Source organism: Strix uralensis, chromosome 3, assembly GCF_047716275.1.
Source record: "Strix uralensis isolate ZFMK-TIS-50842 chromosome 3, bStrUra1, whole genome shotgun sequence".
Taxonomy (NCBI): domain Eukaryota; kingdom Metazoa; phylum Chordata; class Aves; order Strigiformes; family Strigidae; genus Strix; species Strix uralensis.
The window spans coordinates 6,802,751-6,825,015 of NC_133974.1; the positions used below are offsets into that span (position 1 = coordinate 6,802,751).

Consider the following 22,265-nt stretch of genomic DNA (forward strand, 5'->3'; position numbering starts at 1 on the left):
TTGGTTACATCATGACCTATTTGCTTGCACTATTGCAATCCTGTTAATGTTAAAGGGGGTCCTAATACATTTAAGTTTCACTATAAAAGAACGCACATTTTGTATTCCAGAGGTGATGCTTAGTGACCTTGTTGCTCTTTTAGACTGGATATTAGGAAGTATTTCTTTCCAGAAGGGGTTGTTGGGCGTTGGAATGGGCTGCCCAGGGAGGTGGTGGAGTCCCCATCCCTAGAGGGGTTTAAGAGTCGGGTCGACATAGCGCTGAGGGATCTGGTGTAGTTGGGAACTGTCAGTGTGAGGTTAACAGTTGGACTAGATGATCTTCAAGGTCCTTTCCAACCTCGATGAATCTGTGATTCTGTGATTCTGCTCTTTGCAGTGAACCAACACTGACCACAAAGCATGTCTGTACACACAGCCCTGGTCTGTGGCTCACCCGTGCTGCCATGTTACCCTGACACACTAAGGCTGTTTTGGAGGCATCTGCATAGAACTTCTAGATCCTGAAGGCTGTATCTAGGGTTTTGCCTTCACTTTGTGCCAAAATCATTCTGATAGCAGAACTATTTGATATAATGCTTACTGCTTACAGATTCAATGTCGTGTTCCAGAGAGAGACTTTGAGAAAGTATAACAGACATCACACAATGTGGTATTGACATTTGTAATTCATCATCTCACAAAAATTGCTGATGACAAAAATAGGTAGGAAACTGGAAGCAGCTTGACAGCTCCACCTCATGTGGGGACTGAGGCAGTAAGAGCCATCCCTCACTACCAGTCCTCCTGCATGAGGACAGTCCACCAAGGCATGATAGCACTGCAATAGCGCTGCAAACCTCCTGGTGAACAAAACAAGACAGACTTGACTCTTGAAAAAATCAGCTGAACTAAATAAATTTATGTTCAGCTTCCAACTCATCAGCACAACAAAAGGTACCGAGATAGTATCTGCCCCAAAGCTTAATGGAAACGGCATTCACATTTCAGAAGAGGCTGACAAATGTCAGGGGCACCGAATTTTGCTGTGTTGCCTTTTCTGTTTTTAACCAGCTCACATCCCTGTTTACCTCAGTGTGACGCACATTCCTCCTGCTTAGCTCCACTGATCTGGAAACCAAAGGCTCCTTCAAGATGAAATAAATTGTTCTTGTGGCAATGCCAAGGGTGTGATTTAATATAGTTTGGAGACTTCTCAATTCAATTTCACACCCAACGATTGAGCTAAAAGAAAAATCCACACTTTACATTTCTTCTTTATATGAGCACTGCTATTTTACTGCATCACCAGCAACAGCTTTTCTGAGCACTCCATATTTGAAGTACTCCAGTTCCAGATGCCATATTAGCTCTCTGAAACGCTGGAAGTGCTCTTTCAAACCAGCTGGCCAAGTGCATGTTATATGACTAGATCTATTAGTTTCGCCCCCAGTGTTAGGGAGTGTTCTGTAGAGACATCATTCTTTGTTCTCTGAGAAGTTACTTTTGATTCCTGTGCTGGCTACCATTTTGTGCAACATTACTTGGTACTTCCTTTTTTTTCTCTTTTGCACCATATCTGGCAGTGAAAAAAAAAAAAAAGCAAGAACAGGTTTGTGGAGGATTTAATGCAATTTCTGTTTTCCAAATAGCAGCCTTACATTTTGGCTTAAGAATGTTATTAACATTATTTTTATCAAAGACATGATGAAAGATTCAGACTGTCCTGAAAACAAGCCTTTTTTTTGTTTGTTTTATTTTAAGAATTGAAACAATAACTGAGTAGATAATGTATGTAGTGAACTCCAAGGAGCTTATCTGCATTGGATTTAAGAATGTACATAGTACAATACCAGCTACTGATTTTGCCTTGTTGCTGCAAACATTTAAGCCCAACAATTAATTGGCAGCACAAGGAACAAATTACTGTGTATATGTTTAGCCTGTTTCAATAATTCCTAAAGTTCCTATTATCTTAATTTAGCAAAAAAAAACTAAGGAAGAAAAATGACCTTAATAGATTTTTACCAATAGCTGCTATGTTTATACCAATGAGGGTGTTCCAGTAGGAGCAGATCTCTACAGCAAAACAGTTGGTGCTGAGGACTTTCTGATCAGGTGCCATGGACTGAATGCCCATTAGCAGTTGGAGCATATTAGGCATACTACTGGAATGCATCTTCTATATTAATTTCAACTGAAAGGTATCCAGTTCATGAACTGCTCTGTGATGTGAACGAAAAGCACAGTTAATGAAGATCAACAGGAAAGTTGCCTCATGAGAATCCCCACCCAGCTCAGACTAAAAATGCTCATGTAGACACAAGCCAGTATCTCTCATAAGAATAGTTAGCTGGAACTCCTGGAAAAGCCAAAAAAAAAAAAAAAAGAAACCCAAATTGAAGTGCTAGGGACAATAATAAAGAAGGGACCAGTAGTCAAACTTGTGCAGGAAACAAGGATTAAAGTTATGCATTATGAGAAGCTGTGTGAAAAATATCCATACTAATGGTATACACTTAGGGACTGTAAGAAAAGCTACATAAATACCCATCTCCTTCTTACACTATTTTTCACTGATCTTTGACAACTTCAGTTTCATCTCCCCAACCCTTCTGAGGTATACCACTCTCCTCTTCTGTGTGGTGACACTGAGGAGAGGACAGACTCTCTTATAGTCACAGTGCCCACTTATGGGCAACCATGGGAGCAGAACCAGTGTTTCTGTAACATATTCAGAAGCATCTTACTTCTACAAGCATACAAAAATCCAGTCAGAGTATCTAGAAAGCTCAGCCTCTTAAAAAGCTGTTACCAAGCCTGTTGAAGTGTCAGGGGACATCTCTGTTGCTGTCAGTGACACAGAATCAGGACCTCACTGAACAGAATGTTAAATGCAAGAATGAAATTTAATAAAGAGAAGACTAAGAGCTGAGAAACTGTGTTTTATTTATACTGCTGGAGCTGTAATGTTGTAAAACTACCATAAAATACATACTATTCATGCTCTGTCTCTGTCAATCCAGTTGAACTAGAAAAATAAACAAGAAAAAGCCATGGGACAGTTTAAACAAATAAAATGCTTGCCTTGCCCATTCGTGATTTACTATTTTGCCTACAGTGAACAACATTTATAGCATTTCAGCTGTTTCTCATCACGGTCATGGGGAATGCTTTTTCCCTTCCCTCTCCCCAACAACTGCAACCTGCACTAACATGACTAAAAATATAGTTTCAGCTTGTCTGGATTTAGAAAGGACACTGACAATTTTAAAAGTGACTATGAAAAAAAAAAAAACCAAGAGAGCAGAACAGAATCTAATCTTATGCTCCTCCATAAATGTTATTTAACCATTAAAAAAAGGTACAAGGGAAAACTATTGACCCACCAAAACACATCCTCAGAAGTTTAGTTAAAAAATCTCTGCTGAAATGTGGTTTCAAATACAAAGGAAAAGCCTACCCAGAGAAAAAAATGTACAAGTCAGTTTTCATTCAAGGCGTTAGTCTTACTTTGCACCTCTGCACTAAAACATAAAACAAAGAGCCTCTTGCTATCCTCTCTTGCCTTTCTCCCCGCCATTGCAGCCCACGATTAGTGGGCAGAATCTGCAGTACTGTGACCGCTGTCTAACACTCTGGTTGTAATATCTGACTGTTTCTTATTCTTGCTAGTCTGTCTCGACCATCTGTCATTTGCTGTCTTACACTTCATTTGCAAATTACTCAAGCAGGTCTGTTGTCTGTATACATTTGAACAGCTCCTAGAAGCTGCAGCCTCCAACACTGGAGTCTCTTTGTACAATAAAGATACATCAAGGACAATAATATGCTCTCCCCAGTTGAGCGCCTGAATGGAGTCTATAGCAAACCTACATAAACATACATACATGTGAATAGCATTTCAGGCTGAATGGTACACAAAAAAAAGTATCAGAAATAAACATGTAAGGAAGATGTAAAAAGAAAACTAAGAAAAAAATCATCCTTGGGCTGGAAAAGAGCATAGGTGTACACAGAGGAAACTTTCTGCTTACTCATGTGACAAATAGAGGGATAAGGGAAACTTTCTAGGATCCATTTCAGACATATTCTGACCTGTCCTGTCCCTTGTATGTCCAGCTCAGTGTAGGTGATGGAATAGGAGCACGCTGGTCCCAGAGCAACGCACCGTAACTGAATGGACAACACATACAAGTCCAAAAAATTTTGCCTGATGGGCTACATAAGGATTTGAAAGTCCAGGGTCACATGAGAGATACTTACAGCATAGCACAGCTTTCTGCATTTTGTGCTTGGTTAATACAGCAACCCCCCCCACATCTCACTAAACAATAGAGATCAATATAGTTTTCTTAAAAGACGTTAACTTTTTCTAGGTCCTAATTTCACTTTAAATAAAGAAGTGGTCTAAGTGGGAAAAATGGATAATGGAAGAGGAAAATAAGGTGAAATAAACAACCCTAAAACACAGTTCAGAAACTATAGCATCTCTTTTGAATTGATACAGAAAAAATATGTTGAGTTGCTGCAATCTCAAGCAAAATTATCTCCAGAAAAGGCTTTTATGGCTCATGGAAGTCTCCTTCTGTAGCTTGCCACTGAAAATCTATCATCATCATCAATTCTTTATGTATATTTTCTTTTTAACCTATTTTGCTCTTTGTAGTCCTTCAGTAATTGTTTACAAGAAAACATCTGAGCTTGATGCATTTAGTTGAAGAGAAAAAGATCTTCTTTTATTATTACATAGGATATAGACTTTCCTCACAACAGGAATTGTGCTATCAAAAGTGGAAGGGCAACAGTGTGTGCATGTGTGTATATATATATATTAAAAAAACCCAAAAGAGGATAATTACAGGTAACAGTCTGTTCGTCCTAACTTCAAATGGCAGAACTTCCATTGAATAAAATGATTATATTTACACATTGCACTGAAAGAGACAACTATAAAAGCCTGCAAGTATATAATTCTCCCACACTCACTGATTTGGTGCCCTCAGAGGAGCCTCCATTGAGCTATAATCTGCTGGGTATAATTGATCTTAATGCTGTTATCACTCTGAAAAGTTTAACTGTGAATTTGATTTTGCAGATCATGGCAGAAAATGGATGGAAAGCATCTGCATAAACAGACATGATACACTCTTCTTTCCATTTCTGCTTCTATATTGTCACTGTAATACCCATTTCAGCACTGTCCTATAAAAAATTGAAGATGCTTTCCAGTTTGAATAAAAAACATGTGCTTGAAATATTTCTACACTTAGACAGGCTGTTTTCTCCCTCATCAGAGGTTAGTCTTTAGAGGACTCCAGGATCCTAAGCTGCACAGATGCTGAAATATCAAAGAAATGCCATACAGTGGTCCACCTGCCTAATTAAAAAAATTGCAACAGCGCATTTTCATGTCCAATATATGCCACAGTGCTTAATTAGCCTCTAGAACTTTATAGTGTTATAGTATGTAACGAAATCAAGAATTTAGCATGTGTCAGAAAATTGCGCTTGTGTAGACCAGAAGAGAGGTTTTGGGTGGACTTGGTAGGCAGCTTCCCAGCACCCAAGAAGGGGTTACTAAGATGACAGACCCAGGCTCTGTATCAGGTACATAAGGGCAGAAAAAGAACCAATGGTTTCTATCTGCTTCAACAGCTGCTTGTACTGTCCACTAACAGACAGGATACAGATGAGGGAATTTCAGTCTTACAGTGATATAATTGTTTTATTAGGCAGATGGAAGAAACCCCAGGGTGAAAAAGCAAATATTCCTGACCAAATTGCTCCCATGTCATTTTTCAACCAACTGGATAATTTCCAGTTGGCACAGATTTTGTTTAGAAACAAGAATTGGAAAGTAGACTAATCCTATCTTACAGCTAAAACCAGCACTGCTCTTCATCAAAATCATTTTCATTTCCTGATGTGAAAAATATATCAGAAACAGCATGGTATTAAAAAGATACTGGAGTGGCATTATGAAACTGAAGCCGCTCTTCATAGAAGCTTGTGTCCAGAGCAATCGGTAAGAAGGCAACAAGCCTAGTGACTGGCAAGAAGAGTGGTAACCAAATGTAGATTTTATTCTTTTTATGAACAAGTTATTTTTAAAACTAAGTAGGACATATAAAAATAATCAGTATCCCGCAGAGTCCAGTTTCTTGCCCTGTGGCACTGTTTCACACTGTCTGTGTCAAAGAAAGGTACGTGCCTTGCAAATGCCATTATCTAAGTCTATAATTTGTGTATCTGCAGCACTGGAGACAAACGTGTAGACTCAAGGAGTCTGGCTCTGAGGTCAGTGGAATTTTCGAAGCACTAAAGTTTGGTGCAAATAGATTCTAAGTGACATGGGAAGATGTGGGACTGCCAATTTTGGGGGAACTAGTTAGTCAATACAGGAAGCAATCTGTTCACCACTGAGGTTACAACTTCAAATGTCAGAGGGTCTCCCAGACCACTCTTAGCCTGATGCACGGACTATACCTGCATCCAGCTGCAAATCACTACACTGCAAAAGCAGTGTCAGTTGTAGCCTCAAGAACAGAATTTACACTTTTCAGTTTCAATGGAACTGTTTACTTAATCAGTATAGGATGCTAATGTTTAATTAAGAAGGACAAATTATCAACTAAAAGTGAACAAGTTCATTTTACAAGTCCCTCAGCACAGTCCACAGACTCTCTCTAAGAGATATTCAAGTCAGAAACACAGTAGATCTGGACTTCCTACATATAAACCTCAAATTTGATGCAAAACATTCAGGGGAGGATAAATCAACAGAGGTTGAAAGCGAGGGTACCTTCCTACAGATAAGTGGTCTCAAAATAGAATAGTTCAATATATACCAATCTGCAGCTATTACCAACCACATACTTTATTTTACACAGACATAGAAACTCCTATTAATTATCATTTTACCATACCTATACCAATTATTTATTCCCAAAGTAAATTCTCCTTATGCAAGACATTTTAAACCTTCCCTTAAAGTCCATCTGCTCTGCTGCTGTTTCACTAAACTAGAAAACTATATAAAATAGCTAAAGCTTAAGCAGAAATTTTAGCAAACACTGAGCCAATGACATTCAAAACATATTCTGTATTGTTTTCTAGGATGCAGTATGCATTGAGTAATCTCCTGTTTCAGGACTGCTACTGTATGCCAAGCAGATGTTTTTATTCAGCAATACTTAGTGACACCAAACTTTTTCCCCTACCACAAGAAATATCACTACTTTTGGTGTTAAAATTGTGGGCAGGTAGCTTAAATGACTACAGTTTTTCAACAGTTTCAGTCTAGTCATCTGCTACAAAAGCAAGAAATAGATATCCAAGCATCTTTCCTCTTTATTCATTTATTTAAAAAATTCAGACTAAAATGCATCAACTTACCAAATCTCTAAAACTTTAAGTATGCCAATAATTTACTTCTGTAACATAAGCAGCATACTTATTACTGTTACGGCCTAGCATTTGGCTTTGCTCCCAGCTGTCGTGATTAATAAGAATTTTTTCTAGTTCAACGATTCTCAGATTATGGTTCAAGGACTAGCAGTCGCCTGCAGAAAGCTGGCTGGTCGCACAGTCCTGGAATTCCTCTAATATAATCAGCTGTTTCTAAAGATAAAGGTACTACCTTTCACACTTCAGTAGTTTTCTTCTTAGGATCTGTAAACAAGAAAGCAATATGAAATCTCAGTTTAAGACAAAAAAATGTGCACCTCGAAAGTCTAAGCAGCCTGAAGAGACAAACGGCACACCTGCCATAGCAAGCATACTCAAACTGATCAGTGGGCACATTAGCACAAAACCCAAACTAATAAACTGCCACTCAACAGAATTAACGTGCTCAGGACCACCACCACAATATCCACAACTTGAGAGCTTTCAGTCAGCTTGACAACAGAGTCAGAAAGTACCTGCCTCTTGCAAACCATTATCCAAGCACTGAGTGGGACTAGACTTTTATTCCACAAGCCCAAGCTCTGTAATAACTTCAAGAAGTGGAATAACCTCCTCCCACCAATAACTAGCTATAACAGAAGACTGTAAATGCTGTCACGGCACCATCAGAAGGGCTGCCATCCCTGACTCTTTGCTAAGCTTCTTGCAGCTAAGTTCTTGCAGCTTTGCCACATTCTCTACAGTTGTCTGCATTTGCTTTAGAGCACACTAGAACCAAGCCATGGCAGCCCAGCATCAGTGTACCAAAGGGAGAGAATAAGTGATATTCACTGTCTTCCATACATCCAGAAATTACATGCAGGGAATCATATCCTGGGCTGCATCCAGAGGATTGTGGCCAGCAGGTCGACAGAGGGGATTCTGCCCCTCTACTCTGCTCTCGTGAGACCCCCCCTGCAGTGCTGTGTCCAGCTCTGGGGCAACAACATCAGAAGGACATGGACCTGCTCGAGCGGGTCCAGAGGAGGCCACAAAGATGATCAGGGGGCTGGAGCACCTCCCCTGTGAGGACAGGCTGAGAGAGTTGGGGGTGTTCAGCTGGAGAAAAGAAGGCTCCAGGGAGACCTTAGAGTGGCCTTCCAGTACTTAAAGGGGCTACAGGAAAGCTGGGGAGGGACTCTTGATCATGGGGTGTAGGGATAGGATGAGGGGTAATGGTTTTAAATATAAGGAGGGCAGATTTAGATTGGACACAAGGAAGAAATTTTTTAGAATAAGAGTGGTGAGGCACTGGCACAGGTTGCCCAGAGAAGCTGTGGCTGCCCCCTCCCTGGAAGGGTTCAAGGCCAGGTTGGACGGGGCTTTGAGCAACCTGGCCCAGTGGAAGGTGTCCCTGCCCATGGCAGGGGGGTTGGAACTAGATGATATTTGAAGGTTCCTTCCAACCCAAACCATTCAGTGATTCCACATTTGTTTTGATTACAAAAGTATGGTACTGGTGACCATTACTCATTGCAATTCACTAGAACTCAAGAAATTTGCATCACAGAACTGTTTAGACACATGAATTTCCTTACACAGCTGTGATTTTTATTTCTTTTTAGGTGTACTCTTTTGCACTGAATTTCATTCTGTTGCTTAATTAAAGGTTGTTCAGAATTTTGACCCTGCCCCACCAGTGTGGTGTCATCCACACATTTTTTTTAAGGTTTTTCTCTGTTGACTAGTGTCATTAATCTCAACCTGGTTCCAGGAAGAAATTTGTGAGCTTACCTTCTTAAATACCTTCACTGTTTGAGAATGAACCACTTCTGGTTTAGAAACTTTTAAACAACTATGCACTCACCTTATGGAAATTATATTTAGACTGTAGATTACTTATGAATATGACTTGAACAGCATGAAAACTTCAGTCAAAATATCTACCTTCCACATGTCCTTTATCCCACTTATCCAGTTGCCCTGTCAAAAAAGGAAGGCAGATTGATTTGACAAGATTTGCTCTAGACAGCCCAGGCCTAATTACTTCCAAAGTACTTATAAACTTATTTCCAAAATTCAAGTTAGATAAAAATATCTGTAATTATCCAGGCTTTCCCCCCCCCCTCCTCCTTTTAAACACAAATGCCATTTCTTTCCATCTGCCATCCTCACCAGTCTCTCTGTAACCTATGAATTCTCAAAGATAATTTCAAATAGTAGAAAGATTATTTCAACTATATCCTAAAGCATTATTTGGTAGATTTTCTCAGGTCCTGTACACTTGTATAACTGCCTTACCTCTGTATTTTTAGCAGTTTTTCTCTGCTCTGGCCACTACCAGGGTTGTTTTTTTCTATTAATTTAGCTGAGTGTCGGTCAAGCACTTTATATAACACACATGAAATCAGTCATACTGAAACCCTTCCCAATTTGTTACGTACATATCTTGCTGTTAATGAAGTTGCACATTGTTTTCATCTTACATTTTATGCGTCACAAGACTTTTCTTGTTCTTATTTAAATCCTCTGTTAATTGAAATTCATTTTGTGATTTTGCACACTTGGTTTTCATTTTACATATAAATCCTTAAACTGCTGTAAAGCAAAAGGAGTATCTGATCTAGCTATTACATGTCCCATCTGTTCTTTGCATCAGGACAGATCATCTCCATTATGTGTTCAAAAGTGCCTCCTCAACTGCTAATTCTCATGCACTTCTCAGATAATCTTCTTAGGAGACACTACTGACCAGCTCCATAAGGTTGCTGAAAATGACTATTTAAAAAATATTTTTCCTTGTTCATCTGATCTCAAATTTTATTTCAAAAACTTACTTCAAAATCATTTTCACCAAAAGTACTTGCCATTATTAATTTCTTCCTTAATTGCTAAAGTGAAAATCAAAAATCAAATATAAATTACTCCATTTGATGAAAGAAGTCTGCCCAGAACACTCTCATAATTGGATATATCACAGCTTACTGTATCACTTACTGTTTGGAAACTTTCAACAATTTAGAAATTATTGTTACTTATTTCCAGTATCTTCTACCACACTGGACAAAACCAAGGGAAAACACACAATTCCTTCTTGCATTCCAGAAGGATGAAGCAGAAAGGAAGACAGAGAAGGTAAGAATAAGATATATTAAAAGAGAATAGAATTATTTGGGGTTTTTTGCTAGGGTTTACAAAATATTTTCTGTCCCATGCACGCATATGTAGCTTCATCTAGCCACATTCAATCATTTAATTCCTTGTAAGACATTTAACAGCAAAAAGGTTTGAGGAGAGAGTTGAAAGAAGAGCGGCAGCAGTCCAGAGTAACAGTTCACAAAGGATTTTGTTACCTGGAGGTGGAATGGAGGCCTGTGGAAGATGCTTTCAGGAAAGTAGAAAGCTGTCAAGCCTAACTTACCTACGGTTTCAATGATGCTAACACCTGCCTTGTGAAACCTTTGTCACAAAGTCCTCCTTTTTTTGACTATCACTGGTTTTTTCTGGCATCTTGTGTCAGCTTCTGCTCTCAAAGTCCTTGAATCATTCCACTACACCATAAGAAGTCGGTCGTCTCTTCTCACCTTGGTCTTCCATTGATCATCCTTGTTTTCATCAATTCTCCCTCCACCCTAACTTCTCTGATGCTGTCACCTGCTCAATCAGAAGGCCTGGCACAACCTACCTTCCTGCCCCAGCCTCCACAAGAGTTTTCTCCATTCTTGGTCTTGCACCACAGAGACACTTCTGACAGGGAAGGGGAAAAAAAAAAAAAAAAGCAGCACTCTCATCATACTGACTTCCCTCCTCTGAAACCCTGTGCTTCCCTTCCTCATTTCAGCCACTTTTTTGAATAACTAACTGCTTTCCTCCTCCCTCAGGTTAAAATCACAGCTCAGAGGAGTTCCACCTGTGGCCTGCTCCTTAAAGATACTTGCTTCTCTTAAATATTCTTCTTTGAGGGAGAAAGGCCATTTCTGATGGTGGGTTGTTTTGGGGGTTATTTTTTTATCAGTACTAGTAAAGAAAATAATAATCCCCCAAGCAAAACCAAACACACACACACATACCCCCCCCCCCCCCCCCCCCAAACAAAACAACTAAGAAGGACCCACACCAAACCAACATCTACAGAGAAGTGGTGGTTAAGATAAATTTCCCAGTACAGTTCTAATTATTTAGACAATGAAAAAGTTTGTATGCTTAATGGTTTAGTTACTGGTTTTCTCTGAGAAACATGGAAAAGTAACCAAAACTGAATGAACCCTGTCATCAGGCAAGAGAATACACAGCAAAGGATGATGAAACTTGAGGTTGGTAAACCTGGAGTAAGACTTAAACAGCAAATGAAACAATCTTCTTCACATCTCCTCTATACATGGAATTTCATTTCTTGTGAGGATTAGCAGTTCTTTTACCATAATTTGTTCATCTGCCTGCACATCTGACTTACATGAGTAAAAGGACAAATGAGATTTCTGTACGGTTACCACTTCTCTGGCCATGACACGGGTATAACACAGCAGAACTCATGTTGCATGATTCAGCTGTCTGAACGCCTCCACCATTTATGGCCAACGTTTCAGGATTACTCACTGCAGTATATGAAGCAGACAGATACTTCCACAAGTGACAAATTGAGCTGAAGAAATTGCTGTGTACAGCTGCCTGCTGATACTGCTCTGAGCACAATCGGTTCATTGTGTTTCTCAGCTCAGTGGTTATTATTTCAACAGATAGGACTATCTGGTGCTGCAAAACTGGAGGCTCTTCCATGCTGCAGTACATTTTTCCTGCTAAATATGAAGCCATCCTGCAAGATAAAGTTCATTTCTCCGACCAGATGTTGCCAGAATCTCAGACAGATTCTGAAAGGCAGCAAGTTTGGACTAGTTAAAACAAACAAACAAACCAACCCCAAAACCAAAACAGCTAGTAACTAAGCAAAGCTCCTTGCTCTCTGGAAAATGTCTAGAGCCCAAACAGCATTTGAGATTGAAGATCTACAGAACGTGATTATTAAAAACAAAGATTATTATTTACACCAGATCTGATACATTCCAATCCAGTTTCCTAATCAGAAAACTTATTTCCTGGTTCCTTAGTTCTCCATCTGCAAATGAGAATACTTGGAACTCTTTATTTACAACACCATTTTGAAGTTTTTTAGCAACTCCAGGAGTACAGAATAGACACACTGCCATGGAGATGCTGCTGCAGCACCCGGCTCGGCCCAGGCCCATCCAGCTGGTTTCCTATTGTGCAGTTTGCTGTGCAGACATCCTGCAAGGACAGTGGGGCTGTTTACTCCATCACAGCTGCTACAACCAAAGGCTTCTCCTTGATTCAGCACCAACAGAAATTACAAATGGGGGAAGCTAAATGCATCACAAAAACACTGATGGTGCGAGGAGGTGATCTGTGCTTTCAGGAATTAACATGAACATCAACCTGAATTCTAGATGGAAAGCATAGGCTGGAGCCAAATTTGAGGGCTGTATGTGCATTTCAGAAGCATCATCAATGAGAAGAAGAAAATGGGAGGAGTTTACTATTTGGCCAGGAAAAAAATAGATGCATACTATCCTATACTGCAGTTAGTGCAGAGGGCAGTTAGCTGTCACGTCTCAAGCTAGCAGCAATTGAGGCTCCTCTGTATGATCTACACCAAACAAAAGAGTCAAGACTCAGCACTAGGAAGTCAATAAATAGTTACTTCAAGGAGGGTTAGACAGTACAGTCTCAGAAGTCTCCCACAGGGAAAAAATTAATTCTGTTGGTATTTAGAAGGAGAAGGTGCTTATTGACACTCAGCCATATTAATGGGGAAAATTTTCAAGAAAAGCCCATGCACACAGTCCTGGCACCACTATAAATATGTGGATAGAAAACACAAAATCCTGCCGCAACTGAGCACTGACTAGAGGCTTAGCTTAGTTCCTGGACCTTGGCAGCTTGTGTGTTAGCCAAGTGTTTGATAAACTGTGGTACTCTTCTTGTTCAGCATCTCTTCACCACGGAAAAATTCACTGCTCGAGACCACACTGTCACGGTTGTTTGCATTCTAGCACATGATTAGATATTATCTTCAAAAGCAAATATGCTGTTTAGCACATGAACGATCAAAACTAAGTAGGTTATTTAACGCCTTTTGTGGAATCACCTCTAGAAAATATTAAAGGAAGAACTGTCCAACCATAAAGCATATCCATTAGTCTATGTGCAAAAAAAATTATTAGAGATACACACAAAGTTGGTGCAGACCTCTGCCTCAAAACCTGCAACTTCTCTCAATATCAAAGCTTAGATCGTGCTAAGAAGCAGCAAATATATCAGTAAAGCTCAAGACAAAACAATGCACATATACAGTACCTTCAGAGAAGAATGAGACTATATCACTGTAGACCTGAAAACAACGTGCCCTTGAAAAACTTTTTTTGAGAAAAACAGAAAGAATTTGGGTACTTCACCTCTCTAGGTTCTTCTGGGAATTCTAACCAAAGTAATTATTTAATGAAAAATCTGTATCGCACTTGAATCTGTATTAAAGTTATCTCAATCTGTAGCTGTACTGATTAATTCTTCAAATCTGCTGAAGAAAATCATCATCTCTTCATTGCTGCTGACACTGGCTGGGCCATTTATCAGCACAATTGCAAGGTCCATCTTATCTTATTACCCACCTTGGATTAATGCTGCATCTTCTAGCAACACATTCTAGCTGTTATTTATTTTCACTTGACCACAAATTGCTCATTGTCTAGTTATCCTTATGAAAAGGAAGTATCTTCATGTGACTTTCAACAGAAAAGCGGATCAAAAAGAATACAAAACCCTCTGACTTGTTCTGCTGTTCACTCTGTTAGTATTAAAAGGGTGAAGAATGAGAAACAGAAAGCATGCCATATTCACAGGTGCGTAAGCACCTGCAGCTGCCACTGACCTCCAGTGAAACAGCAGCGTTCCCTTCTTCTGAGTAGAGAAAAAAGCAAATACAAATAATTGAAGGTAAGCCTATAAAGGGCACATCGTGCCACTTAGAAGTCTTGCCATTGTATCACTTCTTCTTTGGAAACTTCTTAAAGCTTTCAATTGCCTTCACAGGGAGGCTGTTAGAAGGACAAAGGCAAAGCCGAAACTATTTCTGTAACGCAGGTTACTGGCAGTGCCTCAGTCTGCAGCAGCGCTGGGTGCATGAGCCCCAGGTTTGCCAGCTCAGTCTCCCAGCGCTGACACTGAAGCTGTAGAGCAGGGTCAATGTGCTGGAAACAGCACTACAGCTTCTGGGAAATTTTGAAGAACAGAGAAAACAGGGCTACCATTAAATTAAAAGCGGAAAGTATCTCTCTGTACATGTACCTGCTTATTTAGGTACTAAATATTTCTGTTCTTGTGAAAGTTTTTCATATTTACAACATAGCAACTAGTGCTTTATATAAAAAAATAGATTACAAGCCTCTTGGAACAAAGGTAGCATCTTTTATCTTTCTAACTCCCTTATTTTACATCCGTTATATCAATATTACAGCCTTTTGAACACTGTAGAAAAAGAGGTTGCACTTTGCTCTCCAAACCAAACAGTCCTATTTTAAAAGCATTAATACAGATAGAGTAAATGAGCAAGGAAGCTAAGTGTTTTCATTCTTCCTCTTTGTTAATTTAGATGAAGACAGACTGCAAGCAGAGATCAAAAGATATGTATAACTATTTCTCAAGCAGAACTATTGGATCTTAGAGATCTGCAACATTATTTGCAAATAGAAAGAACTCTCAGGTGCAGAAAATACTAACGGAAGTAGTTGTAAAGCAGTCCTTTCAAGCCACCAGGGTATTTTTGGCATTCATGCTGTTGTTTGGTTTCCTCCTTATAGCCCCAGTCTGTGGAGTCTTGTGACTGTGCAGCAGTCTCTTCCCACAAATCAAGCTCACATGGCTAAGAAGAATTTGAAAAAAAGAAACCCTGAAACTCTCCCAACAAGTCATGATTTCTGCCACTGGGCAGCTGGCAGTATCCAGGAGAGCAGCAACACTCCTCCCTTTTTCTACAGCTTTCTTCACTTGACTCTAATCTTAGAGCACTTAAACTTTAAACTTCAGAACATCTCTGTGAATGAGCCGCTTTTACAAATGGAGTACTGAAGCAGAGAGCAAAAACCACAAGAACCTAGTATGCTTTTGCCCTCTAGACCCCAGAAGTTTAGATACGATGTTAGACTGTTAAACCTCTCAAAGGCAACTGCAGGGCAATGACTGATCTCCAAACCATCCATCCCAAACAACAAGTATTAGCAGTGTGCTCACTGGAGCATTTAAACTGAATGATGAGTTTACAGATTGACAGAGATCCTGCTCCAGCGGGGATTAATCCCCCAAAGCAATACGATCAAAACCGTGAAACTATTTCTACTACTTCCCGTTGCCGCCTGGCTCATGTCCACATTGTTTTTTCCCTGCATTAAGATAATGTTCCTATCCACGTTACTTTACATTACTGTCTTCAGATACAAATTCAACCAGTCTGGATCATTAGTATTTCTTCTCTGCTACAGCAGTGCCTCGTGGTCCCAGTCATACCTTGTCACCTAGTGGAATAGTGTGTGTGAGCATAACTGAAGAGAGAACATGAAGAATTAATAATATAACAATATCTTGCTTAGAGTAAGAAGTATGAGTTTAAATTCTCTTCCACTGTTTCAGTGATGTCTGGAATTTCTCTATTAGAAATAAACAAGATATTAATTAACTAATTGCTTATGTAACAAACATCATTACATAAAATTATCATCTAGAGGAACCGGAAGAAGAATTTTAATTATCCAGGTGAGATTCAAAGCAGAACTGTACTTCGTGATTTCTATGGTTGTCGTCTCAAGTTTCCCAATTCCTGATATACAAGCACTGTACAGTTAGTAGCATCTTGATTAGCCTGATCCAGTTTTTGGATTATAAAAGACAATTCAAAGCAGCAGCTGATCAAAACCGAAAGGCCTGTTGGATGGGTACATGAATGGTAAACCTACGGTGTCAGTGCTGTGGGCAGGCTGCCAGGTTCGGGGCATCCATACAAGCCTCTGTTTGTTGAAAGGATGAACCACTCCAAAGGCTGAAACTAAAAAGCTTTACCTTCAGTACTACGTAATCGCTCTCCTGTTCCAGAGGCCAAATGGAAAAAAGAGTATTTCCGAGCCTGTCTGCCAGATGCTAAGAGCATAATGCCTACAGAATAAGGTCACTTCCATAGGTGGAAAAGCAGCAGTAAGCTAAGCAGCTCACTCCACTCCACGCCCTGTGCCCAGTAGCAGCCTCTGCCTCTCTGAAGAGCCCCCCAACACTGAAGGGCTGTTGCTCTGGGGGAGTGGCAACTTCAGGAGGCTTCGTTGCCATCATTGCCACCTGCTGCAAGAGCTCCTGCTCTACAGCCCCAACACAGACCAAGCTCTTCCACCGCAGGCCTGGCAAACCAGGCAGCTCCTGTCCACCCCCCTCTTGAGCCTGCTGGCTGCTGGCAGCCTCCCAGGTGGCTCCAACCCACATGCTGCAAGTGGGACAATGACGGCTCAGCACAGCCAGCATCCTTCTCCAAAGCCTCACTTCAGTTCTAACCCTGAATCGGAATAAAGTGAGCTATGCTCCAAGCATACCCTAAAACCTAAACCACAATCCTTGCTGACATTAGAGAACTACTTCTACAGGACAAATAGCTCATTTTAACAAATCTCATCAAGCACCACACATCTCATGAAATCTTTAATCTATCTGTTCTACCACTGAAGGAACATTCCCTTCACGCAGCCAGAAGGCTCCCTACAAAAATCTTTCCCCTGTGTGAAAAGATCTATAGCAGAAGAAAACTGAAAGGACAATAGCCTAGACTTCAGTTTTCACTACTCGTGCCTTCCAGCTGACCTGCAGAAGGGCTGGTCAGAGAAGTGCACACGGGAGAACAGGGGAGCGGGGGACAGCAGGATTTCTGTGCTTGCTTTTGCTCTTTCACTTCAACTTCCACACCCATCTCTTCTCAGAAACAGCCTCCTTCCTTTTTAACCTTAAAGCTTGATGTTCCCATCATCCTATCCAAGTCAACATCAATGTTTTTATGTTGACAGTGGCCATACTGTCAAAAAAAAAAAAAACCCACACTGTGAAGAGAACCCCTTTTACAGACAAAAAAAAAAATCAACCTTTTTTTTTTTTTTCTGCTGCAATTCTCCTGGGAGTGAGCAAAGAGCAGTAGGTGTCTCCACCTTTAAAATATCAGTAGTGCCGAAACTTTGACAGAGAGGATGCTTTCACTGCAGGCTGCTGTGTAGAGAAAGACTGGGGATCAGCACAAGGGTAGCTAGGCTTGAGCACTGGAAGCAGCCTAGCTGCGGCAGGGCTGCTCACAGCCTCTGACAACCGAGTTTGTTGACAACTAAGTGAAAATTAGTCTGCAGTGAGCTGTGGGCCACTGAGGACAGACCACTTCTAGCATCTAAACCAGACAATTTCAAAGTAGACTTATCGTTTCTAAGCTGCAGTGCAGTCTGCAGTGCAGTCTCCATTGTAAATATACCCAAAGTCTTTGCACTCAACATTTTAATTCAGAAATCAGAAAAAAAGAAGAAAAAAAAGAAAAGGCTGTTTTAACCAAAGCAAACAAAGTACAGAGAGTCCAAGTAACATGAAAGACATTACAATTCCTGTAATGTCTCCATAACCCTTTTGTTCTCTTTTAACCCGTGTTCCTGGGCCACAATTTCCAGATGCTGCAGCTCAAATCAGGCTAATTCAAATCTTACCAAAGTCAAGAGAAAGCTTTCTGCTGATTTTATGGAAGACAAAATGTTGCTTTTTCATTGCTACTGTCATATGAATAAGGACACAAGAAGATCACTAGAACTTTACTTTCTTGCATAGTCTTATGCTGAACATTGACCAGACACTAAAAGACAGTTGCTCCAGGTATAAGCTCATATCAGTTATATTAGGTGTAACTCCTAAATTTAAAAAAATATGCTGTTAAGTAAAAAAGAAGGAAAAAAAGGAATAAGCAGATGAACATTTTACGACTTCAAAACACTACAGAAAACATGTCTCAAAGCAGGCAAGACTGCTCATCTGAACCATTCATCTGAATTATTCACTATTTCATCTCTAAATCCAGTATTAAACTGTTAAGAAAAAGCTTCTTAAATTAAGAAGAATCTCTTGCTGGCAATGCAAAAGCATCTGTACAAAGTATACATGTTATCACCTGGTAACAAACTAACAGGGAAATAAAACTGATAATAACCTCTTGCAAATGAAAGTCGTTTTATTTCCAGATATTTCCACTGGGTTCAGTGTTTGACTCAGAATTAAACAGAACAGGGGTTCTAAATTTGACCTCCAACTGTAAATGCTGTTTTTCCCTGTTTCATTCTTTCAGTGCTAAGAACAATCAGATTAGAAACTGATGTTTCTGTATCTTTGTCCTTTAAATGAACTGCTAAATATCACCGTATTACACCTATGAGCTCTTTCAGGTGATCTGTGAAAAGCATACTTAAAATTCCTCTTTCAAACTTAATTTTCAGGGATTTTCTTGCAGTAATATGAGAATAAATGAAAAAGATAATTGATTTCAACAGTAAGCAATTACATACAATGACTTTTCTACAGCAGTTGTCTAATTAAGAGACTATGAGCCCAGCATACTGAGCCTTAGATCTAAGCACTGTTTTTGAGGTATTCATATGATATGCAAGATGCATAACTTTTTGTATTCTGTTACATTGCAGATGCACCAAAATACTTGCTACAAACTTTTAACCCTTCACAAAAAATTTTTACTTGTATACATGATTTGGATCTGAAGAAAGAAACAGCCACTGTTGAACTGAGTAAAAATATCTGGAGATTATCAATGTTGATAAATAACATTTATGGCAAGGCTGATCTAAAAAGTGACACTGGACTAACAATATCTTGACAAAATTAACAATGAATGATTTGTTATGAATATGAAACATGCATATGCACAGATGTCAGTTATATAACCCATTTCTTACATCGTTAAAGAGTAAACATCAGCCTATTCTTTCAGTTTATCAAAACACAGTAGAAAGCAGGCACATTTCTCTCCCATATTTCTCTCTCCTAATTAACAGATTTTTTAACTGCATGTCTTTTACTATTGCAGCAGAATCTCATCTGCCTCCTCATTCTGAAACGCTACATACAAATGCCTATTGCTCCCAAAGGCTTTTCTAAGAAGCATCTGTAACAAAAGAATTGTAGGCGCATACCTTAACCTCTTGGTTGGCAAAAATCTCCACATCAACCCCACAGGCAACCAGAGTAGAGACATCACAGTCCATGCTACGGGCTGGCATTCCCCCCTTTTGTACACAGAGTTAGGCAACCTCAGAGTAACAAATGATTGGAAGGAAAAAAAAAAAAAAAAGCAATCTTCAATTCGGTATTGCAATTGAACAGTCCAAAATTCTGTTTCAATGCTGACAATAACTGCAAGCTTCCGACACAAGCTCTTTGCACGTAACTGAGTTGCTCCTTGCCTTCCCCTCGTACACCCACCAACTGAGCAGGCACAGCATAGTAACAGCGCTATTCCATCTCTCATGGCAATGACATCACCACAAAGACTGACATAAGCTAAATCTATTTTTTCAACCCTTTTATCTCTAGGCAGCACAGTGGATCAAATTGAACATGATTATGTGCTAAATCTGAACTGGGACTAAATCAATTCAAGCAGCGTTCACTGGCAACTGAGTCATAGCTGTTGTTTCAGCCGAGTGCTTATGTTGGCAAAAAAGATCGCCTGACACTGAAAGCTCCACTCTGAGTGTAAATTAACTCAGCATTTAAAGCCACTAAGCTCAAGGTAACATTCATTACTTTGTTGTACTTTAAAATCTACAGCAGAGCACTAATAATAATAAAAAAAAAGCCAAAACCCAACAAAAACCTCGGCATTCTGCTTTTAATAGCTCTAATAGCTCTAAGCATGCTATATAACCCCACACAGGAGATTAGAGAACACCTAGTCCTATCATCAGGAGTGATCAACATACTGCAAACCTGATCCCTGTACTTAGACATACAAGTTGCACTATGACTCATCTTCAGAAAGATCAGAGGCATGTCTGTGTGATTTGGAAGTCGATACCCCTTTTCAAAGAGCAGAACACAAAAATTTCCCTTGAAATAAGGACTTTGCACAAGGCAACCTTTATACCATTGGTCCTTAGGGTTAATCCTTCACAAGTGTAACAGTATTCAACTGAAAGAAATAGATTTAAGTGAAGATGGTTTACACCTGCTGACTCAGTGGTCTGTTTATTCTTTGCAAGTTTATTTTTTAACAACAGAAATAAAATATCTACAAATCTGGGACTTCTAAAGGTGATCTTTATCCCAGACTTGCACCATTATTTTTCCTCTAATGTTTCATTGTTGTGATCCATAAATTACTTTTAATTCTTGCAGGCCTAGAGATGACATTTATGGGTAAGTCAGATTAACAGGCAGAATTAAAATATTTAATTATTGATACAAACTAAGCAGCAGCACATAGCTCAACGTAAGAGATTGCTCTGCTTAATTCTGCTTCATTAACAGATACTGCAGCTTGTACCTCATTCTATGATGCTGCACTTAGCTTGCTACTGATATTTAAACTAGGTTGTCTAAAACTATCTTAGACACTTATGCTGAACCGTGGTCAATTTGGGCTGCAGACTACCATACTCTTAACGAAATCCAAACGAAGACACCTGGGGTAAATATATCAAGTTCTTTGCACCAAAACTGTGCATTCAGACACCTAAAAGCAGAAGCAGCTTCAGATTAGACTCAAGTCACCCAGCTTCCCATCTTACTCTCTTGCCAGCACCATAAATATGTTAAACTCAGGGAATTCCAGATTAGCCAACGACAGAACAACCTCTACTGAGAAATCCACTCCTTACCACTGCGAGCTGGCAGTAAGGTTACATGCTGATATAGAAAAGCTGAGATCTCTTATCAGAACATTCTTTTCAAAGTTCTATTGAATTATTCGCCCACTTTTTAACCTGCATTTATAGTAGCCTCCTCAGCAGTAATCACAGACTAAGATCCACAACCAGGACAGAAACATATCCCAGCACTAAAGATTTTCAAACCGATCAACAGAAATGGATGGAGTAGTACAAGCAGCAAATGAATCAATATGGTTTATCATGATAATCAATTGTTTTTACACCAGTCACTTAAATCACTGTCAATTTTTTTTCATAAGCCATAGGAAAACACTTTTTAGAAAGAATTTGAAGTTATCATTTTTGTGCATGTTTAGAGGAACTTTTATTCATATATTTGAATACCATATATGTGATGTGATAAAGATGCCTGATTGAAGGTCTAAGCAGGCAGCAGTGGAAAAATCATGTCATCACAAAACTGAGAAGTTAGTAAGTGATTATCAAAGAGCTGGAAGGAAACACCAAAAACAAAAACAAGTCATGTATATCCAAGCCTAATGAAAGTTTTAACAGTAATGGACCAACAAGACAAAAAACCATAACAAACATTTGAAAAAGGAAAAGATAAGAATTAGATGATGCTGATCACTAAGGTCCAGAAAGGCATCCACAGTGAAAGTGATGCCTGGCCTAAGTGTGATTTCATAGCAGTGATGGAAAAAAGATCTTACGATACAAAGCTATAGTGGATAGTTCTATAATAATTTATTTATTTTTTTAATTTTTAAAACTGTCACCTATCAATTTCAATAGCCCATCTCCTTAATCTTCTTATGAAAAATGGTACATGGTGTATGAACTGACCTGTTCCACTTCATGATTATTCTTGCACTTCTACTATTCATCTCCTTTCAAAACAGAATCACTGTAATTTTTCCTCTCCATCTG

General features: G+C 39.4%; 1 protein-coding gene across 4 annotated transcripts in view; it reads right to left on the reverse strand.

Annotated features, from left to right (window-relative positions):
• Window positions 1–22,265, reverse strand: part of RCAN2 (regulator of calcineurin 2) — a 98,465-nt gene that overhangs the window by 25,206 nt on the left and 50,994 nt on the right. The window contains exon 1 of one of the 4 annotated variants that reach the window (XM_074861414.1): window positions 19,638–20,005. The exons of the other annotated variants lie outside the window; for them this stretch is intronic. Coding sequence (XP_074717515.1) covers window positions 19,638–19,724 — 87 coding nt within the window. The 5' untranslated portion in view covers window positions 19,725–20,005. Of the gene's footprint in view, window positions 1–19,637; window positions 20,006–22,265 lie in introns of those variants that run through there. 4 annotated transcript variants of the gene reach the window in all.